General features: G+C 41.8%; 1 protein-coding gene across 42 annotated transcripts in view; it reads right to left on the reverse strand.

Annotated features, from left to right (window-relative positions):
• The window catches only part of MADD (MAP kinase activating death domain), an 84,737-nt gene extending 64,372 nt beyond the window's left edge, over window positions 1–20,365 (reverse strand). For 39 of the 42 annotated variants that reach the window (XM_072421989.1, XM_072421982.1, XM_072421986.1 and 36 more), the window contains exons 1-3: window positions 20,214–20,365; window positions 3,983–4,125; window positions 2,407–2,970 (exon numbers count right to left, since the gene is read on the reverse strand). In XM_072421989.1, the coding sequence (XP_072278090.1) occupies window positions 2,407–2,970; window positions 3,983–4,044 (626 nt within the window). In that variant the 5' untranslated portion in view covers window positions 4,045–4,125; window positions 20,214–20,365. Of the gene's footprint in view, window positions 1–2,406; window positions 2,971–3,982; window positions 4,126–9,567; window positions 9,743–11,175; window positions 11,328–20,213 lie in introns of those variants that run through there. The other 3 variants (XM_072421947.1, XM_072421948.1, XM_072421946.1) reach the window with 3 other exon arrangements.
• Between the last annotated feature and the right edge of the window lie 4,176 nt (window positions 20,366–24,541).

Here is a 24,541-nt window from a genome sequence, read left to right on the forward strand (position 1 = left end):
AACATTGCTGTAGCAGTAGTAGCAATGATTCAATATAGTAGGTGTTGGATTATTTGTGATATTATTCTTCATACTAGATAACTGCACCATGCAACATTACAAACAGATCATCCCCTCTACTTGGTAGGCTTGTGTTTGCAAAATAAAATAAAAAAAAGTCACATATTGTATCCTGCATTGTTCATTTATCTCCCATACTACCATTCACTATCTTCAAGTGACCTAAAGATTCATATAATACCAGGCCTCAACGGCTGAAAAACTCCTCAATGTTGTAACACAAAATGTATATTTAGCAGAAAGAGTGAAATTAATGGATTGTAGATACTACTCATTGCATCTAGTCTCAATGCCCTAGCTGCAAGTTCCTACACATTCCATATAAAACGTATGCACTGTCGAAATATAATGCACTGCAACACCTAAGCCAAAGGCAAAAACTTAAACGTTCAATGAAATGCAGAAGCTGGTTGAAGATTCAGAAATTGTATGGTACTGGGACTTGCAAGCTGATCAGGAATTCAAACCATGCCTTTTATTTATGCATAGCTGTGTTTACACCACATGTTGAACGAACCTGACAATTCTCTCCATCTAAAACAAGATTGATGTATGTCTGATCCATGCTGATCTTCATTAACAATTTTACATTTTTACATATTCATCACCCAAAAGATGGTAATTTCTTTCAGTTAGTTAGATGGCAAATGGTAATAAATAGGCCATCCAGAAGCCAAAGTGATCATACTCCCCAAAGCAGCTGGCTGTATCCTGCAACGCATACACCAGGGGTGTCAAACTCTGTCCAAATCTGGCCCTCAAGGTCCATTTTTTTTGGCTCCCCAAAGAATTCAGAAAATGAACTACATCTGGCCTGCCCGCGTTACTACATCACATCATCATTGTCAATACATGCAATACATAGACATTATTCCTTTACACCAATCATATGACACTAAGCCTAGGCAATGATCATATGGTGTCTGACTACCAGGGGCATCGTGTTTGTTTCAATCCAGTAGAGACTGCATAGTGTAATATTTATTGTCAGACAAACTTGTGATGTGAACAACACACAGCCTGCACAGATAGATAGATCTTAGTCTTTTAACCCTAAAGTTTATGTAGAGGGGTTTGTTTTTGTTAGGTATGGATGAAGTAGTAAACTTCCTCAATTTTTTCAATAAATTTCAAGTTTGGCACCCGACTTGGTCTAAGTTTTTAATTTCGGCCCTCTGTGTATTTGAGTTTGACACCCCTGACATACACTAGCAGTGCTCAACCAAGCTGGGTGGGAAGAAATTGTAGGCGGGTGGCAGCCCATGTATTGTGATCCAACTCTTCAGTGACCACCCAAAAACAGCCGAGTGGTTGCTGAAAAGCGAGAACACGGACTATACGGCTAAAAGTATGTAGACAGACATCCAAATTATTGGGATCAAAAGCAAAAATCTACCTACATTGTGTAATAAATTTGGTGTGGTGGAACTAGAGTGGCCCCAACCTCAACCCTACTGAACATATTTGGGATCAGAATAAACACAATTGGAGATTGCAAAAAAGACCAAGCGGTCCATCCCATCTGCCCAATTCTTCATTTTTTTTCATTACTTTCTTTTTTAAGGCAATTGTGCAATACATGGCCCATAGGAACAAATAAGTGCAATGTTCTGTTTTTCTTGTATTATTAAACATGGTCAAGAAACTTCACCCGTAGAAAACAGCCATATACACAAAACCACCATCACAAAACGGGAAGCATATAAACGGTTATTTTATCACCAAAAGAACAATATAGAGCTGTTTAAATATTCTGCTCAACAACTATTTCTCAAGATCACAGCACTTTTTCAAAGTGAAAATAAAAAGAAGAAAAACTGCCCATGCTGACATCACTCTGAACATTATAGATTTCTGGCTATCCTGCTGATTCTCCATCATGCCCCAAAAAGTTTGGCATCATTTACCCAGAGCAAGGATGCAGATCAGGAGCTCAGAATCACCTTTTTGTACCGCTTGCTCTGGGTTAGTGATTTAAAAAGTCTTCTACAACTAGGAAACTGGAATTTCCAGAATGACGACGTTAACAACAGGTAAATTATTGGTCCCTCATGGCCAGTTTTTATTAGGTTGGCCATATAATGAAGTTTTTGATTTTTTTCAAGAAAATGTAACAGCATCTCTTGAAAATTTGGAGTCTTGATTAGGACAGTCGTGGGAAACATGGCACTAATGGATAAACACAAAGTAATGATTTGTCATTGCCCCTTTCAAAAAGGGAAATATGGGAAATTATAAAAAGCTACTGTTAGATTAGGCAGGTTCATCAGTTTCCTAATTAATTAGCTAGTGAGAATAATAAATGCAATACCACACAAAGGTTAAAAATTCCTGATTCTTCCTTACCTTTGGACACCCTTGGATATTCCAGCCTTCTTGCTGACCAGTCTATCACTGCAGCAGTCCACCAACCTCTTGAGTGTATAGAGACATTCCCGGAATGTAGAGAAGAATGGATAGTGACTGATGATGCAAAGAGATGTCAGAGTGCTGTTCCGAGAGCGCTGGGTCCCTTTAGGCAGCCGCTTTTGGTGGGGAGAGTGATTAATATCTGATGCAGACTCTGTATTCGGAGCCTGTAAAGGGTGGCCGCCATCCGAGCCCTCAGACCCATTTTCTGAGGCTGATTTGGGCTGCTTGCGGCTTTTGTCTTTTGGAATGCGTTTCTGAAAGGAACGGTAAAAGTTGACGCATATGCCGTAGCGGATAACTCCGCTATCTTTATCGGTAAGCGTGAAGACAAAGGAAGTGTCATCTCGTAAGCTCATTCGCTTTTGCCTTACGCTGAGACATCCTTCCGGCTGGCAGAAGAATACCACGTCGGGAGGCAGAGGAAATTCATGAAAGTCCTCGAGGGGGTACCTGCGGAGTAACTCCGGAGTCTGAGCGATGCTGTCACTGCTTGGTTGCCTGATGCCAGAAAAAGGTATAGTAAAAAAACAAAAGATAAAAAAACAGAACAGGAATTAAAATAGGAAGAGAGAGGGGAGTGAGAAAATAATTATAAAAAGAAAAATTATTAAAAAATAATTTAAAAAAGAAAAATGATAAAAAGAATAGTTGCATAGCACACAGAATTGAATTTATAGTGGAGGCCGTCATGCTGATTTATTGGCTTTAGTGGGATTTTTTCAATCTAAAATAAGTACAAGGATAGGTGCATCACAAAGTGTGCAATTCCAAAAGTCTGTTCACCTTAGCAAGCAGCCACAGCAGAGTAGAAAAGGCTGACCCATGCCAGCATCCTGTAAAGACAGACTTGCTTTCTAAATTGTTCTTCATAAAGGGGTCTGACAATTTCCCTACTGAGCCAACCTATAGCTTTGCAATAAAAAAGCGCATGCTCCCTATGAATGGAGAGTTCTAGAGAGGCCGCTTATTCAACACACACAGCAAGACAAAAGAGGACAGGCTTTTCTACTCAAGCTGTAGCAGCTTTTTTAAACACAATAAACGTTTGACTTTGCAACATTTTCATTTTGATGTACCTTAGTGGATCTAAACTCAAAGTCTAATTGGGCTTTAACAGTTTCAAAAGGATGACAGATAATGAACCAATGAAATGATTTACAACAGTCATGGTATAGGAATCATTTCATACAGAGGAAAATGCCATATCATTACATGAAAGCACCATGCAAAGGAGGTAAAATGACAAACATGTTTACAAAAGGAATCAATAGCAATAGGTGTTACAGCTTGGAGACAAAAATGTGCCCGTGAAAAAAATGGAATACGGATTCTTGCAGAAAATAAATGTCCTCTAGGATTATACAGTGTCATCTGTAATTACAACAACAAAAGGTACTATGGCTAGGCAGTAGATTGCTGCATGATGTTGTATGTGTGCTTTGGTTATATAACTGCTCTGGTATAGAACACACAGCTATTACCCATGGAGGGTTGCCGAAGCATTGCTTACCGTGCTCCTACAATCACCAGGTAATCCAGCAACCTGGGGCATGGCTTCCTCTTCTGAACCATGGTCCCACCTTTCTACTGAATCATCTCACAGACTGCTCAACTCACTGAACCATCGCTAACCAAGGGGACACCAGCAGGAACCTTGATAAAAAAAAAGGTGAAATATATTACCACAATTTATAGACATATGTTTTATTTAATACTTAAAGCCACAAAATAATGCAGTTCTGTATGAGATGAGGGGATGGATGGGTTGGAGACACCCCACTGCATTCAGCAATAGCAATGGCTTCACTAGTAGTAGGTTGTTTAGTCATCCTGTAGGTCGGATAGATGTTCTGATGCTAGATTTTTAATATTGAACAATCATTGTGGTGAATGAATATCCAGCATCTGTGCAAAGTACAAGTTTTTCATTGGAGGGAGATCAAGAAAGCCCAGGGAGCTAATTAGCAGTGCTGTAGTGCTATGAGCATGCTGATAGAAGGAGAGAGAAGTAGCCAGGGTATGAGCACAAAATATGCTGTTACAACTTGCTCTGTTTAGTCACAATCTGGGGGAGGGATAGGACCGGTAAGATTTACTAAACTGCAAATGAGAAAATAGAGGTCTCCTGCTCTGTCAGACAGGGCTGAGGAAATCTTAGAACTGGACAACTTTACCTTTAGACAAACAAATAAAAAAACAATTGTAAACTCTTCGGGACAGGGTCCTCTCCTTCTCCTCCTGTGTCACTGTCTGTATCTGGCTGTCATTTGCAACCCCTGTTTAATGTACAGTGCTGTGTAATAAGTTGGCGCTATACAAATTCTGTTTATTAATATTATTAAATAGTAAATGTCCTATCTGGCAAAATAATTGCATTTCTACAAATAAGTCCTCAGATTTACTATACAGTACTGTGTGGAGGATCAGAAGATCTGATTTTCCTCTGCTACAGTTAAGTAAAACTTAAAGTTGTTGTCTCTTCCCCAGGCAAATGGTTGCCAAAAATTCAATTTGCATTTGCATGACCGTGTCGTAAATGTTGTGTAATAAATGTTCTTCCTACTCAGTATGTAACTGAACTCCCCCAGCACCAACATCACCATAAATTGGGCTAGCAGAATAATTAGTTGTCAGCATGAGTTATGACAGCTCTCGGGGGAGACGAAGGATGGGAGTTATGTGACTTCCCACATCAAGGACGTGTTTTTTCCTATTAGTGCTCCATGATAAATATACATACATACATACAGTGAATATATATATATATATATATATATATATATATATATATATATATATATATATATAAAAGGAAAAGGATATATAACTATATATAGCATCAAACATAAGACAGACAGAAAGACATACAGACAGAAAACCTTATATAAAAGTATGAATGAAATAAGGTTGCAAGTCATTCTTCATCTCCCAGATATGACCCTCTGTTGCCCTCAATGGACCAATTTTGTGTTCATGGCAGCCAAACAGATGATCATGAAAGCCTGGAGAGCTCCCCAGGATTCATATGGAGAGGTGGAGTCTGCACACCATATTGCAGTGTTCTCCCTAGCCCCATTTAGCTGGGTGCACCACCCAGCACTTTTCAGCAACCACCCGGCTGTTTTTGGATGATTTGGGTCACAATATAGGGGCTGCCGCCCTCCTACAGTTTCTTCGCACCCAGGTTAAAAAAAATTCTGGGTTTAGCACTGTAATAGTATATGAGAATTTGACCTGTGTATCCTTTCTGATACACAGCATCGATTCATGGCAATCTGGGAACCATGAATTCAATTTGGCCACCCAGGCACTGACTAGATTTAAGTAGGCCCCCTGCCATGACTCCGAATACTGACTGCCTCTGGAACTCTCCCCCTTCTCCTTTTTTAGTTCATGTTTCCCCTCTTCCATACCTTCTCCTCTTCTTTACCCCTACCTGCCTGTCAGCCATGTCCTTGTTGCATCGACAGTATGGGGTCTGCTCCCAGACTGTCCTGACCTTTACTTTGTCTTAGCCCCTATAAAAACACTTTGGGTCCGTGATTATGGTCTTACCTCCTACTCACAACTGCTCCATGATTTCACTGGACCCTCCTTTAAACAGAACATTATGGAACTTGCAGATGGAAATTGGCAGGTGACACCCCTGGGCTGTTTTGCTTCCAGTTCAATCTCCCCCCTACCTCTTGTATTTGTTATTGCCCCCTTTGACTCCTGATGTCTCTGGTTTAATCTGTTATTGCAGTAATTATTAAAACTAATAAAGATCATTGTTAAGAACCAGGATTTGGACCAGTAAAGAAGCCAGGAATGCCGGTTTTCAACTGTTTTTGTATGATTTAGAGTTGCCTGCAGTGCTGAATTGTAGCCAGATAGATAAGCTCCATTTCCTAACTTTTCTTCATCTCAGAGTTTGATAGAACAACATGGACTCCGAAAAATAAATTAATGCTCTCATAAAGAGAGTTATGTCTCTAAAATCATAATATTGTCATCATCTGTCTATCATAGTAAACAGAAGACAGCTTAGATCGGTTAATAAAAGTAAAACTCATAATATATGTTTTGTTAAAATATGTTCTAGTCCTCAACATCAGAAAAAAGGTAAAAACACAAAGCAGCTCCTTAAGGAACTATAGACTGTTATCACACATTTTTGTTTTATGGAAATTGTTATGGTGGAGCAGCCTTTCCTGAATTTTTTTTTAACATGGAGGAACCCTTGAAATAACTTTTGGGTCTTCATGGAACCCCTTCTATAATTACTATACCCGCAGCTCACAATAAATTAGTGTGGCGGTCAGTGGGAAGAATGCTCCCTATATTGTTAGCCAGTGGGAAGAATGTCACCATTACAGATAGCTAAAAAAGATCATTGGTGTCACTTAAACGGACCTGAGAGGTACAAACTGATCATTACACAAGCAACCCCGAACAAACCCTGGAAGAACCCTGGTAGAGAAACGCTGGATTAGAATCTGCTGTGACAAGTCAGCATCTGTCCAACTTTACATACCCACTGACCCCAACACCTAAACACAAGACAGCAATAGCAAATTAAACTATGAAAATGTACAGTAAACCTTTCATCACTTGTTCACTTTAAGTAGTAAAGGTTCCCACAGACAAATGCCGGCTCCAGCCTTGGTATGAGTGAACAGAAGAACTCACTGCTGGCCAAGGCTTGAAAGGGGAAGCATTGATCACAAAAGCTTGTGTACACAATATTTTATTCCCATAAAAGTCTACATTAATGGTATCTGCACTAAATCCATCTTCCCTTTCCATAGGCAAAACAAAGGGCCCGATTTATTAAATCTCTCCAAGGCTGGAGAGGATACAAGTGAAGCTGGGTGATCCAACAAACCTAGAATGGATTTCCAAAAATTCATTTGCTATTTGTTAGCAAATGTTTTCAATACTAGACCGGATCCATTCCAGGTTTGCTGGATCACCCAGCTTCACTGATAAAAATGTGTGCTCTCCAGTCTTGGAGAGATTTAATAAATCAGGTCCAATATGTATATTGTATATGATCATTTATGTGTAAGGAAATACTGATATACTGCATAGCCAGCTTCCTCTAATTTGCACAGTCCTCCCTAATATTTTAAAGCTAAACTCAAGGCAAATAAAAAACAATTATTCTAGGTAAGTTTCCTCAAAAAACATTACAATTTTTTTTAAACAGCTCCGCAAATTATTGAGGAAGATGGGGGGTTTGGATGCCTTCTTTATGGAGGAGACTTCAAATGTATTCAGAGGCTGAATCTATACCAGCATGAGGGAGAAGGGTTTGCTCCTGACTACATACTAGTTGGTGTATGCGCCCCATGTGCATGATTAACCCAGGTCATACTCCACTCCGTGGCTTTGTTTTCCCTCCTGTGTGTGGCTTTGATGCTTTTTCCAAGACTGTGGACAATGGCAGAGGTCCTATAAAGTAAATTGTGATCCTGATGAAGCATAAAGTTCCTCCCATTGAAGCATAAAATGCGAAACGCGTTGGGTAACAGAGATTAATAAGAAAAATGGTTATTGCGATGGTCACATTTTTAAAAGTGTGTATATGTTTGTAAATTTTATTATTCTTTTTTTTTTACGTAAATTCATATTTTATTTTAAAACAGCTAATATAAGATAGAGGCATTCATATTTTTGCAGTCATCTGCACAGAAGGGCTCAACTGTGGGTGGGAGGGCAATTATTGGAGTCAAATAAAATCCACTGTGCTCAATTCAGTCAAAACTGAAGGTTGCTAACAGAAGAATAAAATCAGTAGCAATGCTTCCTTGAAAGTCAAATGAAGTCACAGAAATAGATATGCAGTGTAACAGACTTTGCATTAACAACCTCAATTTTCATAGTTCAACGGGCACCAGTTATATTCAACACAAACCCAATCAGGCCCAACCCTCCACCTTTCTATGCAATGCAAGATATGTCATGAGGAGCGCTGTCACTCAGCTCTGCTGGCAAAGGGCTGAGCCCCTCATATTCACAGAGGCTAAAGGGGTATTTAGGCATTTCTTAGTACATATCCGTAACTAATGACATGAGACTTTAAATACTGTTGGGTCACTCTGACCTTGCTGTCTGACATAGGAGTTTAGATCACACAACTATTTATTGTACAGCGCTGCATAATATGTTGGTGCTATTCAAATCCTGTTTATTAATAATATTATTATTATTATTATTATTAATAACTGGGTGAACAGAATTACAATATTCATAGCTACTAAATATATAATAACTGTGCTTTTAGCTATTTGCTAAATGTTCACCTCTAAGTCAAGGCAATGAATCCATCCATGCTATTTTGTTTTTTTTTTACATCTCTTAGATTGTAAGCTTTTCGGGGCAGGTTCCTCTCCTCCTCCTGTGTCACTGTCTGTATCTGTCATTTGTAACCTCTATTTAATGTACAGCGCTGCGTAATATGTTGACGCTATATAAACCCTATTATTAATAATAATACATTGTCATTATACCAAACAAATCCTTTACAGTACGGGGAAACAAGAAAGTAGGGTATACACAAAGGACAACAAACAAGTCGTGAGCAAATTACCCAACTATGAGCGTGTCCTCATAGTATGGTTTCATTCTGACATCTGGACTGAGGAACATTCAGAAATATAATATTACAACAGTTTTCTCAACCAAAGGACATTTCTGCAAACACAGATGAAGCATGATTTTCTGATCATTTCTAAACATTTCCTTCCTTTCCACAGAAGCTGACAATATTCCTGTTATATGGAGGTCACCTCTATGCAGGCCAGGGACCCCAGCTGGGTCACCTCTACCTATACTATGTGCCTGCAGTTTACCCTTCACAGATACCAATATGACCAGTGCATATACACTTCCCCAGTTATTACAAACCCCAACTGCATCCATCACTCACCGGTCCCTTTCACACACAGATGTTGCTTGTGAATCTGCTTTCACCTCATTTCCTGCAAAATCATTCTAGAATATAACAGCTTATCCATCCTTGTACCGGCAATCCTATGATCAATTCCTTCCCAGCCTCTCCCTTGTAACCTATTAATCATCCATCCCCGCTGCTATTCTGGAACATCTTACCCTGCTTCTCTTGCACCTCCAATGATGTCCTGTTCACCTGCACAGTGGGGTTTATCCCTCCAGGAATACAGCCATCACTGCCTGCGTCTCACAGTGAATATATACACATCTCTCAGAGATTCATCCCCGCTTCTCAATCCAGCACGGCCAACAATTCCATCCTCCAGCAAAGCTGGCCCTCCCCGTTTGCCTTTTCACACGCATGCTGTTATTAGGTTCTCTGCTGTAACAGCTATTCTCTAACACTCACATTGCTTCCTGATAAGGATGCTGGACTTCCTCACATTACCGGGATGATTTAATAATAAATGGTGTAAATGGTGATGGTGTGGAAACCACTGACCGATATTTTCGTAGCTTAGGTTCGTCAGTTTTGGATCCTTGTATATACACAACCTTGGATGCAGAAGGATTCCTGAGTTGGAGTGGCTTCAAGGCTGAAGTTTGGCCCACCAACTATCATGGTGGCTTGCCAGGGTAAGGCTGCCTACACTCGTCAAATTATCATCATTCATGACGAACGATGAGAATCTGTCATGTGTACAGCGGTCCCACAACACTGTTTATTGATCCGTCCTGGCAGATCAATGAACGACCAATCAGGAACAATCATTATGCACATCAATGGAGAAGACAGTGCAAGGCCAATCGCCAGCCCCCCCCCCCAAAAACAGAATGTGTACAGAGCTCGTTCATTCATCTGGAAATGATCACAAAAGGTAATTTCCTGCAACAGATATTGGACATGTGTACATAGACTTCAGGGGAACTGTTCATGAGAAAATAATAAAAGGTTGCCATTGCTAATCTCTGCTTTTGAGAATGCCAGCTGCCCATCCATCATGTTATCATCATGTTTTGTTTTAATGATGTTTGAGTAATCTGGAGTAGACCTGGGTGATCCAGTAAACCTGGAATAGATGTCTTAAAAAATAATCTGCTATTAGTTAGCAAATGTTTTCAATCCAGGAACAGATCCATTTTAGGTTTGATAGTTTATCTTGTCCAGTCTTGAAGAGCTTTAATAAATCAGAAGCAAGTGTCTTGAGCTGGAACAATTTATGCCACTTTCATTTTTTAAATCCTAGTATTAGACCTCTAGATGTCAAACACAATTCAGTATTTGTAGGTATGCAATGTCTTTGCTGCGATATCCAAAGAGCAATCATTCTTCAATCAATCAAAGCTGCAAATACTCATAACATCATATTGGATTCTCTATATTGCTGGAACTGGAAATAGTGTGATCAGACAGGTGTCTTCATTTCTGGGGTATCAGACTAACAGAGATGAGGTGTGAAAGCAATAAAGATTGATTCTTGTTCAGGGCAATAACACACGGTGTGTTTAAGGCAAACCACATTCATTTTAATAGGGCTGCCAACACACAAATAAAACTAGACACTTTTTTTTCCCATTACATGGTTCCACAATTTGTGTAATAAGGTGCGCTGAGCAAGGTGCACTGGGGTGCCACTTCCTTCATTCCTCCTATCCCTAAGTCTCTGCCATTCATTGCAAGCTTCCTAATCATTCCCACTGTATTAAAGTCCTAATCTAGCAGCCTCCTTTTTATAATAAGCACAGTAATAATAAAAAAGATCTTACCTTGTGTATACACAGATCCTCCTACCTGACTGCACAGACAGCCATCTCCGCTATGCCCGTGCACACAGCCAATTCCAGTCATGCCAAGCTGGCTGATAGCAATACTCACTGAAGGGACGACAATCCTCCCAAGTATAAAAACAGAAAGCCATCTGCCTCCTTCGCACACACCCCTCCATTTACAGACAGAAATCCTATGTTTATTCACGAGTGCTGTGTGTAAGTTATCGCGGTGTTTGCTGTGACACACGGCTCCCGTGGGTGGCTAAGAGATGTCAATGATTATTAGGTGGGCAGAAGAGGGTCTGTTCAGCAGAATCGTCTACTTAGAGAAGACATAATGCATTTCTGCTTTGTGTATACACAGCCCGTCCACCAGGAAATTATATTTCAGCCCTGAGTGCAGAGATCTTGTTATCAGATTCATGGAGACTGCCCTGGGTAATGTACGCATGTGATGATGAGCCTCCATGATTGAAAGAACTGAAATCAAATGAATAAAAGGAGTGAGACAAAAGGAGTGAGACAATCAGCATGGATTGGAAAGGGATGGATGACGCTGGATGTCTTTAAGCCAGAAAATGAGGCAGGGCTCTGTCTGATTTCCTGCAGCTTTTAATGCACACTGTGTGCAGTGATATCAGTAGACAAAGGAGAGGTGCAACTGTTGAAAATAAGGCTGAAACTCAGCTTTAAAGATTAAAGAAAAAAAAGGACAGAATAATTACCGTATTTTTCGGACTATAAGACGCACTTTTTTTCCTCCTAAAGTGGGGGGAAAATCAGGGTGCGTCTTATGGTCCGAACGCAGAGGTACAGGGGCATATTTTTTTACTTACCTGTGTCCCCGCCGGTCCCCGGCTGCGCCGATCTCTGCCTGTTCTGTGATCCAGCGTGCGGCACTTGTGCTCGCCCACGAAGGCGGCGCCGATTGATTTGATGAATGCCGATCGGCGCCGCCTTCATGGGCGGGCACAAGTGCCGCACGCTGGATCTCAGGGGAAATCAAATCAATTTTTTTTTTCTTGTTTTCCCTTGTGCGGAAAACCTGGTGCGTCTTATAGTCCGGAGCGTCTTATGGTCCGAAAAATACGGTATCTGTAATAATCAATACTTTATTAAATGTATTCATTTTTTTATTGCATGTGTACGGTTCAGTCTGCACAAGAGCTCAGATATAGGAAAGAAGAAGCAGCACAAGAGCTCAGATATAGGAAAGCAGCACAAGCAGCCAGTCAGTTGTGCTGCAGTGGTGCATGCCAAACTCATCCACATGCTTCCCACACATTGAAGAGAGACGGAAGGGGTTTTGTGTGTGGCCAAAAGCAAAGTTTCTTTCTATAGAAATAAATATTGATCATAAATTACATCATATAATTACTAATACATTTTAGTAATCTATGGTACCAACATGGATTATATTAGTATACATTACACCAACTGAGGCACTGGTATTTCAAAATAGTGAGGTACAGATGTTGAATTTGAATGTGATACCTAGTCTGGCTCGACATAGGACTATTGTTTGAAAGTCAGAAGAGAAGTCTCAAACCCGACGCGTTTCGCCTCTTGGCAAGAAGAAGAATTGATGCCCCCTTCAGATTGGAACGCTTTAGCTCTGACTCCCCAGATAGCATGTCTGCAGAGATATCACTGCTTCCATTTAGAGAGCAATGGTCCTGCCTACAACATGTTGGCAGAAGAGGAATTTCTTAAAAAGCAACCAAAACTGTAAGACTTTGCACTCCATTTGTTTTGATGCACCTGAAAAGTATTAAGCCAATATAAAAAAATAGATCAATTGGGCTTTCTCTATTTAAATCACAACAGACTCATTAAACCATCCAAGATAAAATGAATTAGGTTACCCATAACGGGTTCTGGTGTCATTTGTCAGCACAGCCTTGAGAATTACAGAACAAATCTGAGATTATGAGCAATAAATGCCTCGTTTAGAAACCTTGACAATTGCGGCCCAATGTCACAGATGCAGAAGAACAGATCTAAGAGAATTCTAGAATATAAAACGGTTACCTGATGCCAAAAGCGGAGTTTGCTGGGAATCGCTGACTTGTACAATGGCATATGATACACCTAATGGATATTTAGCTAAAGCCAATATAGATCTGAGGGAAGGGTAAAGAGGAATGACCAGGCATAACACAGAAAGGTGACAGCAATGTTGTAATGTATTTTATGATTACTATGTCTTTCTATAAAAATACACAATGTAGGAACGCTGGAAGGTGACACAAGGAGGGGGGCTGAGACAGTATGTGCAGATGTCTAAAAATCAAAGCGCCGGTTACTAGGAGAAAACTGGAGCTGCAGCTACATCTTTGGTAATAGGTAATAGGTGTGAAGGCACGATTAATACATCACAGATCTAGAAGCCCCTAGGATTTTACTGGACTACTTTCAAAAAAAAGTGTGCACCACAGAGTGACAACGCTCCCCTGAGCGTAGGCTAACTGGTCTCAGAGTTGTCACCCTATGGCATAAATGGCATTCACTGGCATGGTCACCTGGTACACCGACAGTGAATGTGAGCCTCAAAAACAAAGACTGGCTTATTGTGGAATAAACGAACAGAATTTAACTTTTTATTATTTGGGAATTACATCACCATTGGTCACACATATATCAACATTTTCATTTTATTTGACTTTAGTTAAACTCATCAAGACACAGATCTAATGCTACGTACACACAACAGATGATTCTCATCCGATTATTGCATCAGGGCTGATATCAAACAAGAATCTGGAGTGTGTTCAGGGCTTGTCATTCATGGATCTGTCCGAACAACGAACGATCGTAATGAAAGTGAAAGGGGGAAAGCGAAGCGGGGTGCCGCTCCATCGTTCTCTCACTCCCCTTTTCAAATAACAGAACCGCGCTGTATGTACATCGCTCGTTCAGTCTTTTGTCGGTGGAAAGGATTGTGAAAGATCCTTTCCAACGACAATTATTGCACGTGTGTACCAGGCAAAAGACTAATTTGAATATCTGATGCAAAAACCATTCTATTGCCTTAAAATGAACCAATGCCCCCCACCGCTTATATTCAACTCCCCTCTTTGCTTTCTGGATTGAAGAAAAAAAGAACTGTGCAACCTCCAATTGGTTCTGATCATCTACATCCAAATGCCATGGCATCCACACAGGTCATGGGATGGTCTCCATGTCCCCATGTGATAGCAATCAGTATGGGTGATTGGCCGCCCAGCATTGCAATGTGAGAAGAAGAAATGTGCACATGCTCCTCCATACCAAGAAATGTAGCTCAGGTGGAAAATGGAGTTTGGTGAAATGAAAAAAAAAAAAAAGAGCTGCTTGAAACTACCAAGCCGTTTCTGACCTCCAAAGCTGTGTACACGCGTGCAATTCTTGTCATTGGAAAGTATCTTTTATGATCCTTTCCAATGATAATAACCGCATGATGCATGAACAAGTGCTGTACATACTTCTGCTCTATGGAGAGGGGAGGGGGAGAACGACGGCGCGGCTCCCTGCTGCGTGCTCTCCCCCTTCCCTTGTATTAAGATTGCTTGTCCTACATCAGGGCAGATCCACGTATGATTGCGTGCTGTACACACGCCAGATTCTCGCCTGATATCCGCCCTGAGCAGATTATCGGGCAAGAAATTTGACGTGTGTACGTAGCTTTAGGCTGATACGAAGCATCTCTGACTGAAGAATGTCATCTCATTTCCATTAGTCTTATAATCTGATTGTTTACTTCTCAATGAAACAGAGAAAAGGATCAAAACACTCCTAGATTGTAAGCTCTTTGGGGCAGGGTCCTCTCCTTCTCTTGTGTCACTATCTGCATTTGTCTGTCGTTTGCAACCTCTATTTTATGTACGGCGCTGCGTAATATGTTGGCGCTATATAAATCCTGGTTAATAATAATAAAACATCACATGTACACCATTATCACCAACAGATAACAGCCCTGCCATAACCAAACATTATGTAGCTAGCACAAAGATGAGCAGATATTTCCCCACACAAATTTCTCAAGCTGATTATTGATTTTTATGGCCACAATAAGTAAACCAGACCGGTAATCAAAATCTGTATTTTAAATAGGGAGTACCGGCTGCATCTGGTCATCCTAATGAGCACAGAGCCATTCTGAATGATGGACACCAGAGGATATGTTGGCTATCTCTGTGTTCCTCTTCCCAGACATCACCATCTTAGGTGTAGACGCCAAGAAAGGCTTCTGTACTCATTCCCAGCTAAAACGTACTTACGAAAGAACCTAATGTAGTTTTTGAACCGACATCAGAAGTATTGCAATGTTAGGGAAGTGGTGGCATGGATCTTTCAAAAGTAATGCACAGAGATGTCACTGAGGTTGGATGTCATTACTAAGTTGGGGCCACGCATGTATAAATTACAGAATGGAAAGGGACGCTATTAATTCAGGAGGCACGTCAAAATATTCTCGCATGAGACGAATGGTTGTGCTTGTCTTAGGTGAAAAACTGTCTTGAGTACAGCGTTCATCCAATGTCGTTCATTGATCTATTCTGGTGGATCAATGGCCTTCAACAGCCTGATCAGGAACGAATTCTGTGGATGTCAATGAAGGAGAGCACAGCAGGGTGCCGCTTGCTCGTCCTCCCCTCTCCTCTTTCCTTTATTATTATTACACAGCATTTATATAGAACCAAGATATTACGCAGTGCTTTACAAAGTCCATAGTCAGCTGTCCTTTAAAGGGGCTCACAATCTATTGTCCCTACAATAGCCAAATGTTATTATTACAGTCTAAGGGGAACCAATTAACCTAACTGCATGTTTTTGGAATGTGGGAGGAAACCGGAGTACCTGGAGGAAATCCACACAAACACAAGGAGGACCTGCAAACTCCATGCAGATAGAGTCCTGACCGAGATTTGAACCCGGGACCTAGTGCAGCTAACCACTGAGCCACCGTGCTTTCCTTAGAACAGCATTTGTTCGATCATTTTTCACTGGAAATGATCGCAAAAGATCATTTCCAGCATCATAAAGTGTCCAAGTAATCTGCATGAGTGCTGGTCCGCTTTATTCAGCCTGCAAACCGAGGTAACACCCATCAAATCCAACAAATTGTTGCCCTAAGGATAATTACGATGTGTACAGACCTTGTCATCTGCCCACACAAACAACAATTATCAGTCTTCCTCCAATGTTTATGGTTACCTTTAAATCCAATGACAACAGCTGGCCATTTAAGAGGGATGGTGACTGTGACAGATTTGGAGATACCAAGGGGGAGGGATGTGGTGACAGAAGATTTGGAGGGGGATGGAAACTGTAAAAGACTCTTTTTTTTGGTGGAAACTGTGACAGATTGCACATGAATTGCAATTCTTTCTTCCAATCAACCTCAGGGACAGGAAATTTCAGGACAGGAAAATCTAATTGCAAGAAAATGGTAAAGGCATGAATAAAGACTTCCTTGGAGTGACTCTGTTGACACAAGCAATGGATGTAAAGATAACAGGGGTGTCAGAAAAATGAATAATGGGCCAACAATGGACAACGCCGGCTATTTATATAAATGAAGTAGTACAGGAAATAATAAAGAGAAAAGGAATTATCTGCATCAGGGAGCCAGGCAGTCACAACTGCTGCAAAAATCCAAAGGTTTGCCTTTAATAAAGTTTTCTCAATCAATAGGGAGTGACCGGATTTTTTAATAGATTTATATAAAGTCTGACTACCAACTAGTCAATGGCCACATTAAAGCTGAACTTAAGTTCCACTTTTAAAAATCAATGATCAGGCCAGTTATTATTGGAGAAAGAGGCAGGCGAATGCCTTCAGCAATAATCCTTCCACCGGTCTGATTGCTCCATGTATCTGGAAAAATGACGAAGTTCCAGCTTCAGTTTCCAGGTAATCCCGGGAATTAATTAACTCTGGCGCAGGTGTCATCCCGGTCCAGCCAATCAAGATGGCTGAAGGTCAAAACAAGGAAGAGAAGAAGGAAGAAATGGCAGCAACGGAATGGAGACGGAGCAGTATACAGGGTTCGGTTCCACTTTAATAAAAACAAACTAAAAAGACATTTTTTTTCTAAGTAAATATTATATTTATAATTCAAGGCAAAATATTCAAATTCTTGCAGAAGCCCAATTGTAATCGCTGAGATAATAAACCCAGCAAAAATGTGGTGCTGCAGGAAATATGAAAACAGGTAGCAGGTAGCAATAAGATGGAAAAAGTAAAATGAACGAGCCGTCCTACAAGGTAATAAATCTTCAATAATGGGACTGACCAGTTTGATAACAGAAAAGGAACAGCCATGCAGTATATCCAGGGGTTTAATGTGCCAATATTGGAAGTGAATTTAGAGAAACAAGACGACTAAATAAAGTGTATACAATGAAAAAAATGTACTAATTTAGCACCCCTATCAAGAGATCTCCCATGAATCCCGGCAGCTGGCACCTTGCCAGTCACTCAGCTCCTTGCACCGCTGGGCTCATTCTTAACCCCCCTGGTGGTATGAATACTAAGTATTTTTAAATGTAAAAGCGGTACATTTAAAAATACTTAGGATTTTAAACTTTCCCTTTGTCCCTGGCTCCCAGCTGCACAGTCCCGCCACCCATACACGCACTCACGAGCAGATGCCCGGCCGGCATCTGCTTCCCCTGACTTCGCGTCTCCAACATTCACATGCCAGGGACGCAAATGACAGACATTGCCAGGTTACACAGAAGCCCGGCCGGCATCGGCAGGTGAAGAAGTTTCCGGATATCATTGGAGGAGCCTGCGAATCCCGCTGGAATGTGGGAACTAGGTAAGGAGTTTTAAACTCCCTGGAAATTTCACCACGAGTGTGGCTCGGGGTTACCGCATTTGGTATGGAAAATTTATCCCAAGCCATACTCGAGAATACTGCCAGGAAGGTTAGGAAACCAGCATTTGCACATTTGACAGCTTATGGCAGGAATGGTATCAAACCTCTCACTGTCCCCGAAGCCCCCAACCCCGGACTAATTTTTTATTTCTTAACAGTATTTATATAGCGCCAACATATTACGCAGAGCTGTACAAGGTATGTAGTCATGTGACTAGCTGTCCCTAAAAGGGATTCACAATCTAATGTCCCTACCATAGTCATATGTCTTTAATACAGTTTAAGGTCAATTTTAGGGGGAAGCCAGTTGACATAACTGCATGTTTTTTGGAATATGGGATGAAACCCACAGAGACACGAGGAGAACCTGCAAACTCCATGCAGATAGAGTCCTGGCCGAGATTCGAACCCGGGACCCAGAACGCCACCCTCTGAGCCACCATGCTTTTTTTTTTTTTTTTTTTTTTAAAAAAGTGTTTTTTCGAGGAAACAGTTCACTGGCATGAGGAAACCATAAGTGTACCACAACCTCACCGCCAGTCTGACCACAGCCTAAGTGTCCCCTCTTTGTGCGGGGTATTTTGGAATGATGACTCTGATGCAAACAGTAGGAGAACCTATTGGGCCACAGGACATTGTGCTGGACCTGTACACATACCAAGGTTGGAACGAAAGGACCCAAATCTATTAAGTTTGATGGAAAAGCTGCATACGCAGAACCCTAAACCAAAACTGGATCCAGAGGAAGACAAGAAAATCTTTAGAAACAATGATCTAATTTGCTCCAATGTGCAAAACAAAATTCCTTCTGTGCCCCTGGAGTGTATTTCAGCAATTTATGGTGTTGTTAACTAAATATTGACTGTTACATTCTGTGTGTTTAGTAATTATTGTAGATTATTTTTACAACAAATTATTGAGCAGGCCAGGACTAGATCCAAAGAAATCCATTACAAATTCTTACAGTTTGAGGGATAATTCAGACTGGCGGTCAGCTTTTTATTATTAAACAGTATTTATATAGCGCCAACATAGGACGCAGTGCTATACATTAAATAGGGATGTGCTGCATTTTCCAGGAACCTCTGCCACTCGGGGGGGGGGGGGGGGTTGTTATGTGTAGCATCTCCCTGCAGCAGTCCTAATGGGAATGAATAGGGTAACAGTATGAGCACTGCCACCAGCTGTCACACGTGCAGAGTCACAATTAGCCAAAAAGCTAATTGATGTGATTAAAACTGACCTAAGAGGTGCAAATTGCTCATTGCTCAAGGAACCCCCCCAGCAACCCCTGGTTGAGAAATATTAGTATATTATTATATTTATTGTTATTAAACAGGATTTATATAGCGCCAAATTTTACACAGTGCAATACATTAAATAGGGGTTGCAAATGACCGACAGGCAGTGGCACAGGAGGAGAGGACCCTGTCCCCAAGAGCTTACGATCTAGGGGGGGAATCTGGGGGAAGTCTCACACAATAGGAGGGGGGATATAGAGTGCTGGGAAGTATTGAGGGTTTAGGAGACAGAAGAAGATGGGATATTGATTGGGAATACCAGATTTGAGCACCTTTCTAATCCAATGCCGCTCCTCTAATGTAAATCAGCAGCCAATGGGAACAATCCCCATCATTTACTACCCTGCAGGATGTTAATGTGAACAGCAGGGAGCACTCTTATGGGCTGCTGATTTGCTATAACCCTTGATCAGACTGGTTGATGGGTACATGGCGCTTATACCATGTGAACCAATCACTTACCTGGCCATGAACCCATCAACCAATCAGTGGACATAAGAGACTTCCTGCCCGGTTGCCATGGAATCGCAGGCCCATTGCTAGGGGATGACTTTCATCAGCCATCATGGTGGTGATTCCATAGAGGTAAGTAGTAGGCCTCCGGTAAGTTCTCACAAATAAATAAGGGTCTGATAAGAAGCACAGAGGTAACATGATGGTCATTTACCCCAGTTGTGGTAACTAAGCAGACCTGAATATGGTGCAGAATGTCTAAGCATAGCTGCAGGTAAGTAAACCATCAATGTGCACTGACTGACACATGCCATGGCAGGACCACTGACAGCCGGAGGAGGGGAGGAGCAGCTACGGTCCTTATACACACACAATAACAGGAGAGAAGGCCACAGCTAATGTCAACCAGAACCTACCTGCCGGTAGAATGAAGCACCGAAAGCCCAATGCCGCTGTCTTCCCTTCTCCCTCACTCGCTGCCGCAGTCACTCCGGGGCCTGACAGGACATACGAGCGCATCCCCGAGAACCTCTCCACCTCACGTGAACGCGCGCCAGCTCAGGGACGTGCCAATAGCAAGCCCCGCCCACTCTCTCAGTCTGCCAAAGCCGCGACGCACACGTCACCTGTACGTCATGACGCACGCAGGTTGCCTGGCAGCTGCTGGTGTACTGCAGTGGTGGAGGTGTTATGGTGGCTCCTGGTGATTACTGATCTGCCTGTAAATCTACTGGAGAGTCAATAAACAGTAGCTGGAGAGTGATAATGTGCACTCCACCCTGTGTGCTTGTTTATCCGTAATATCTGTGACCTATTTCAAGTGTTCTATTCTTATTCTGGCTCTAGTACACATCCTGGATATTTATTTCCCAGGATATTATTAGTATACAGAATTTATATAGCACCAACATATAATGCAGCGCTGTACATTAAATAGGGGTTGCAAATGACAGATTGATACAGACAGGAGGAGGAGAGGACCCTGCCCCGAGGAGCTTACAATCTAGGACATTCGCATATAATAACAACGGGTGAAAATTTGGTATCATGGATCTGAAGTTGCTGTTTTTCTATTGTCAGATTTTGTTACAACCATGCTGAAATTTTTCAGATGAGCAGACTGGAGGTGCAAATTGCCCCAGATCCTCCTCAGCTAATGGGGCCTTAAGTATTATGAAACTGGGTTTATATAGCGCCAACATATTACGCAGCGCTGTACATTAAATAGGGGTTGTAAATGATAGACAGTGACACAGGAGAAGGAGAGGACCCTGCCTGGAAGAGCCTGCAATCTAGGAAGTGGGGGAAGTAACATACAGTAGGAGGGGAGATATGGAATGGTGGGAAGTAGTGAGGGTTTGGCTATGTACACACCTGCAATAATTGTCGTTAGGATCTTTTGAGATCCTTTCCAATGACAGCACAATGCATGAACGAGCGCTGTACATGCAGCACCATTCTGCTCTATGAGGAGGGGGGGATGACGGAGCAACACCCCGCTGCTCCCTCTACCCTTCACTTCCATTACGATCGTTCCTCATCGTCCGTGGATCCGCCAGGACGGTCGTTCCGACGATTGATGAGGCCCAGAGCCGATTATCGGATGGGAACAACGTGTGTACTTAGCTTTAAGGAGACTGAAGAAGACGGTTTTGAAAAAATGGGTTTTGAGCCCTCTTTTAAATGTGCAGAAAGTAGGGGCAAGCCGAAAAAGACCATTTCAGTGAGTCAGGCGGCTCTAGAAAAGTTTTGGAGCCATTCGTGTGATGAAGGTATGAACTAGGAAGTCATTAGTAGGTCACTGGAGGAGTGGAGAGTGTAAATTCTGCACAGGGGCCCACCGCTGGCTACGTCTGCTACTGTCTAAATATCTGCCTTATGTTACCCCCCCCCAACCACCCTTCTTAACATATGCCTAACCTGAAGTGGAACTTTCTATAAAATATAAAATGAGACTCACCTTCACTTCTGCAGAGCCCTCCAACCATTCACAATCGGATTAAATTCGGCCCTCTGCCATCCTGAATTCTTCCTTTGTCCTGGCATGGAGGAACCACAGAGATTGTCATCTTCTTCTTTTGTCTTCTGCCTATGTCACCCAATCTCACACTGCACAGTCAGGTGACATTTCTTCCTGTAAATGTAAAAAAAAATACTGATCTCACTGCGCATACACAGAAGGAGCAGCCCAACGCCTCCTGGTATTCGTGACATGGGTATTCCTGGGGGCTCTGGGCTTCTCATTTGGTCGTTACAGAAGAGAAGAGAGAAAAAAGGATTTTGAAAAAAACACATTTTTCGCTTTTTTAGTTTTTATAAAACAGTTATCTTTAAGTGGTCGCCAACTATTTAACTATTTAGACCTCAAGAACCACTAAATTTACAGACTCCAGGCCGTGCATGCATGGGAAGGTGTGTGACACTCAAAGGGGAAGAAATTTTCCCCAGAGTGACGTCATGATGCAAGAACCTGCCCACTCTCCCATCACAGGTTTGAGCCTGCCATGGAAGAGTGGACGGGTTGTGTCCAGAGACACAACCGCCCAGAACCTGCGATCCATACAGGAGACATGACCTGTGGCTCTGGCCAGTGTGTCCCTCCCAGAAGGGTCCTTCCCCTGGCCCCGCTGGGTGGCGCACCGGCCACAGCCACGGACCACCAAAATTTGATCTAGATAGTTTCTGTGCTTGAGTGACAACGCTGATCCTCGATTGACAAGTGAACCTTGTCAGTCCAGAACGGAAAAAGTGTTACTGGTAAAATGACCGGGTAAAAAGGAAAAATGATGTACCATATTACTTCTTTTGTAAAAATAGCAACCAATTTTCTAAACATAGGGACCAATTAGATTTTACTGTTCAAGATTCCATATCTCTGAACTAAATTTAATTATCTATAGAGATATAGGACGGACTGGAGAAGTAATAAAGGTTAGGTGTGTCAATGTTGTGCTAGATTCCGGGTCTTTATGGGAATTCTGACATGATAAAATACCAGGTATGAATGCCAATCCTATAAAGTGTATTTTACTTTAGGTGACTCATTGAGAAAGTATTCAGTGAATTCTTAGCTCAGTAATACTCACAAGATCAACATAAGAAGAGAAAGTGTGTCATGACAATCCAAAACAGTTGTGCTAGGTGCACAAGTTCCGTAAAAGCATTTTTTTTTATTTTCAGAGAAAGTATTTCAGGATTAGACTCTTTGGCAGTGCAGGGATTAGATCATTTTTTTACTAGGGGTGTAGTTGTAAAAAAAAAGAAGAGGGACACGGAAATAGTGAAGGCTATCAGTGGCGAGCACACAGGGACAGTCTATACGGGGGTCCCAAAAAAAGTGAGGGCACGGTGTGCCCGCCCCATTACACCCCTGTTTATTACCCAGGGTAAAAGAAAGCCAAAGTGCCCCACCACCACTACTCACAGTGAGCTATTTCAGCATCATTGGTTGCGGACCCTTCACTCTTTTGTCCTGTCTCCTGCTGCAGTGCCTAAGATGACGATTCCTTGTGTTTACCCCAAAGCCCTGCCCTCTGTAAAATTTCTAATGCAATTTATGCCCCCCTCCTGAAAACATTCATCTCTCAATTTGTCTTGACTATTGTCATTGTGACTAAAAGTGAGAAAAATACAAAATTTGAAGATGTTGCTAAAATAGAAATAAAGCAGAAATCTCCACATGGGGACACTTCTTCCAGGGACAGCTGAGTTGGTTTTCCTTACATTTAAAACAGAAAATATTTTACAATATGACAGGGCATGCCGAGTATCCTGGCATCCTCTGGGACTGCCGGGACTGAAATAATTCCCATGCGTATGTGCAGGAGTAATGTGATACCGGCCGGGTCAATAAAGATAGCTGAAGATTGGGAAACTGGAAAAAGCAGAAGACAGCACCTGCATTGTAACAGGGACAGGTGAGTGTATTTAAAACGTTGTATTTAGGCAGGTAAGGTTGTGTTATTGCACAAAGACATCGCTTGCAATAAAGAACCTGTCTGGTTGCAATGTTGTTAGGATGTTAGGATTCTGTATCACTTCCACTTTCGTCCTGTTGTGACTATAGAAGTGGAGGTGGAGGGAAATCTCTGGAACACAAATGATGAATCTGGTGGGGGTTCAAAGCCATCCATATTTTGTTAAAAGCAGAATAATGACCTGATTTCTTCACAGACATGATCAGGCTTGGCAAATAGCCGTTCAAGTTCAGTCGTTCCATTCTGGAGTGGGAGAAAGTCCCATGCTCCCCCATGTCCTAAAATACCATTATGAGGTGGATATGAGGCTGAAAGGACGATCATACAAGGAGAAGTAGCGGAACCCAAACAAGGATATTGAAAACTTAGTGGGAAATCTTGGATATTGGAAACTCTATGTAGTCCATGGTAAGGAAACATCTATTAAATGGCATCTGAGGACGGTGTATCTTAACCAGGGTTCTGTGGAACCTGGGGTACCCCCAGAGGTTTCTAGGGGTTCAAACTAGGAGCTATTTGTGACTCTCAGGTCAGTTTAACTAACACCAATAATCTTTTTTGGCATACTTCCCACTGGCCAGCAATCACTCTAATACAGAGGTCGCCAAACTTTTTGGACCCACGGACCACTAAAATTACCGGCTCCTGACCACTCATTTGTCAATCAAATTGGAGGAAGTTCCCCATAGTGACGTCATAACCCCGCCCACTCTGCCATCGCAGATCTGAATCTGTGTTTCACTACACAACCCGCCTGCTTCCCTGAG

Source organism: Pyxicephalus adspersus, chromosome 9 (assembly GCF_032062135.1).
Source record: "Pyxicephalus adspersus chromosome 9, UCB_Pads_2.0, whole genome shotgun sequence".
Lineage (NCBI taxonomy): Eukaryota > Metazoa > Chordata > Amphibia > Anura > Pyxicephalidae > Pyxicephalus > Pyxicephalus adspersus.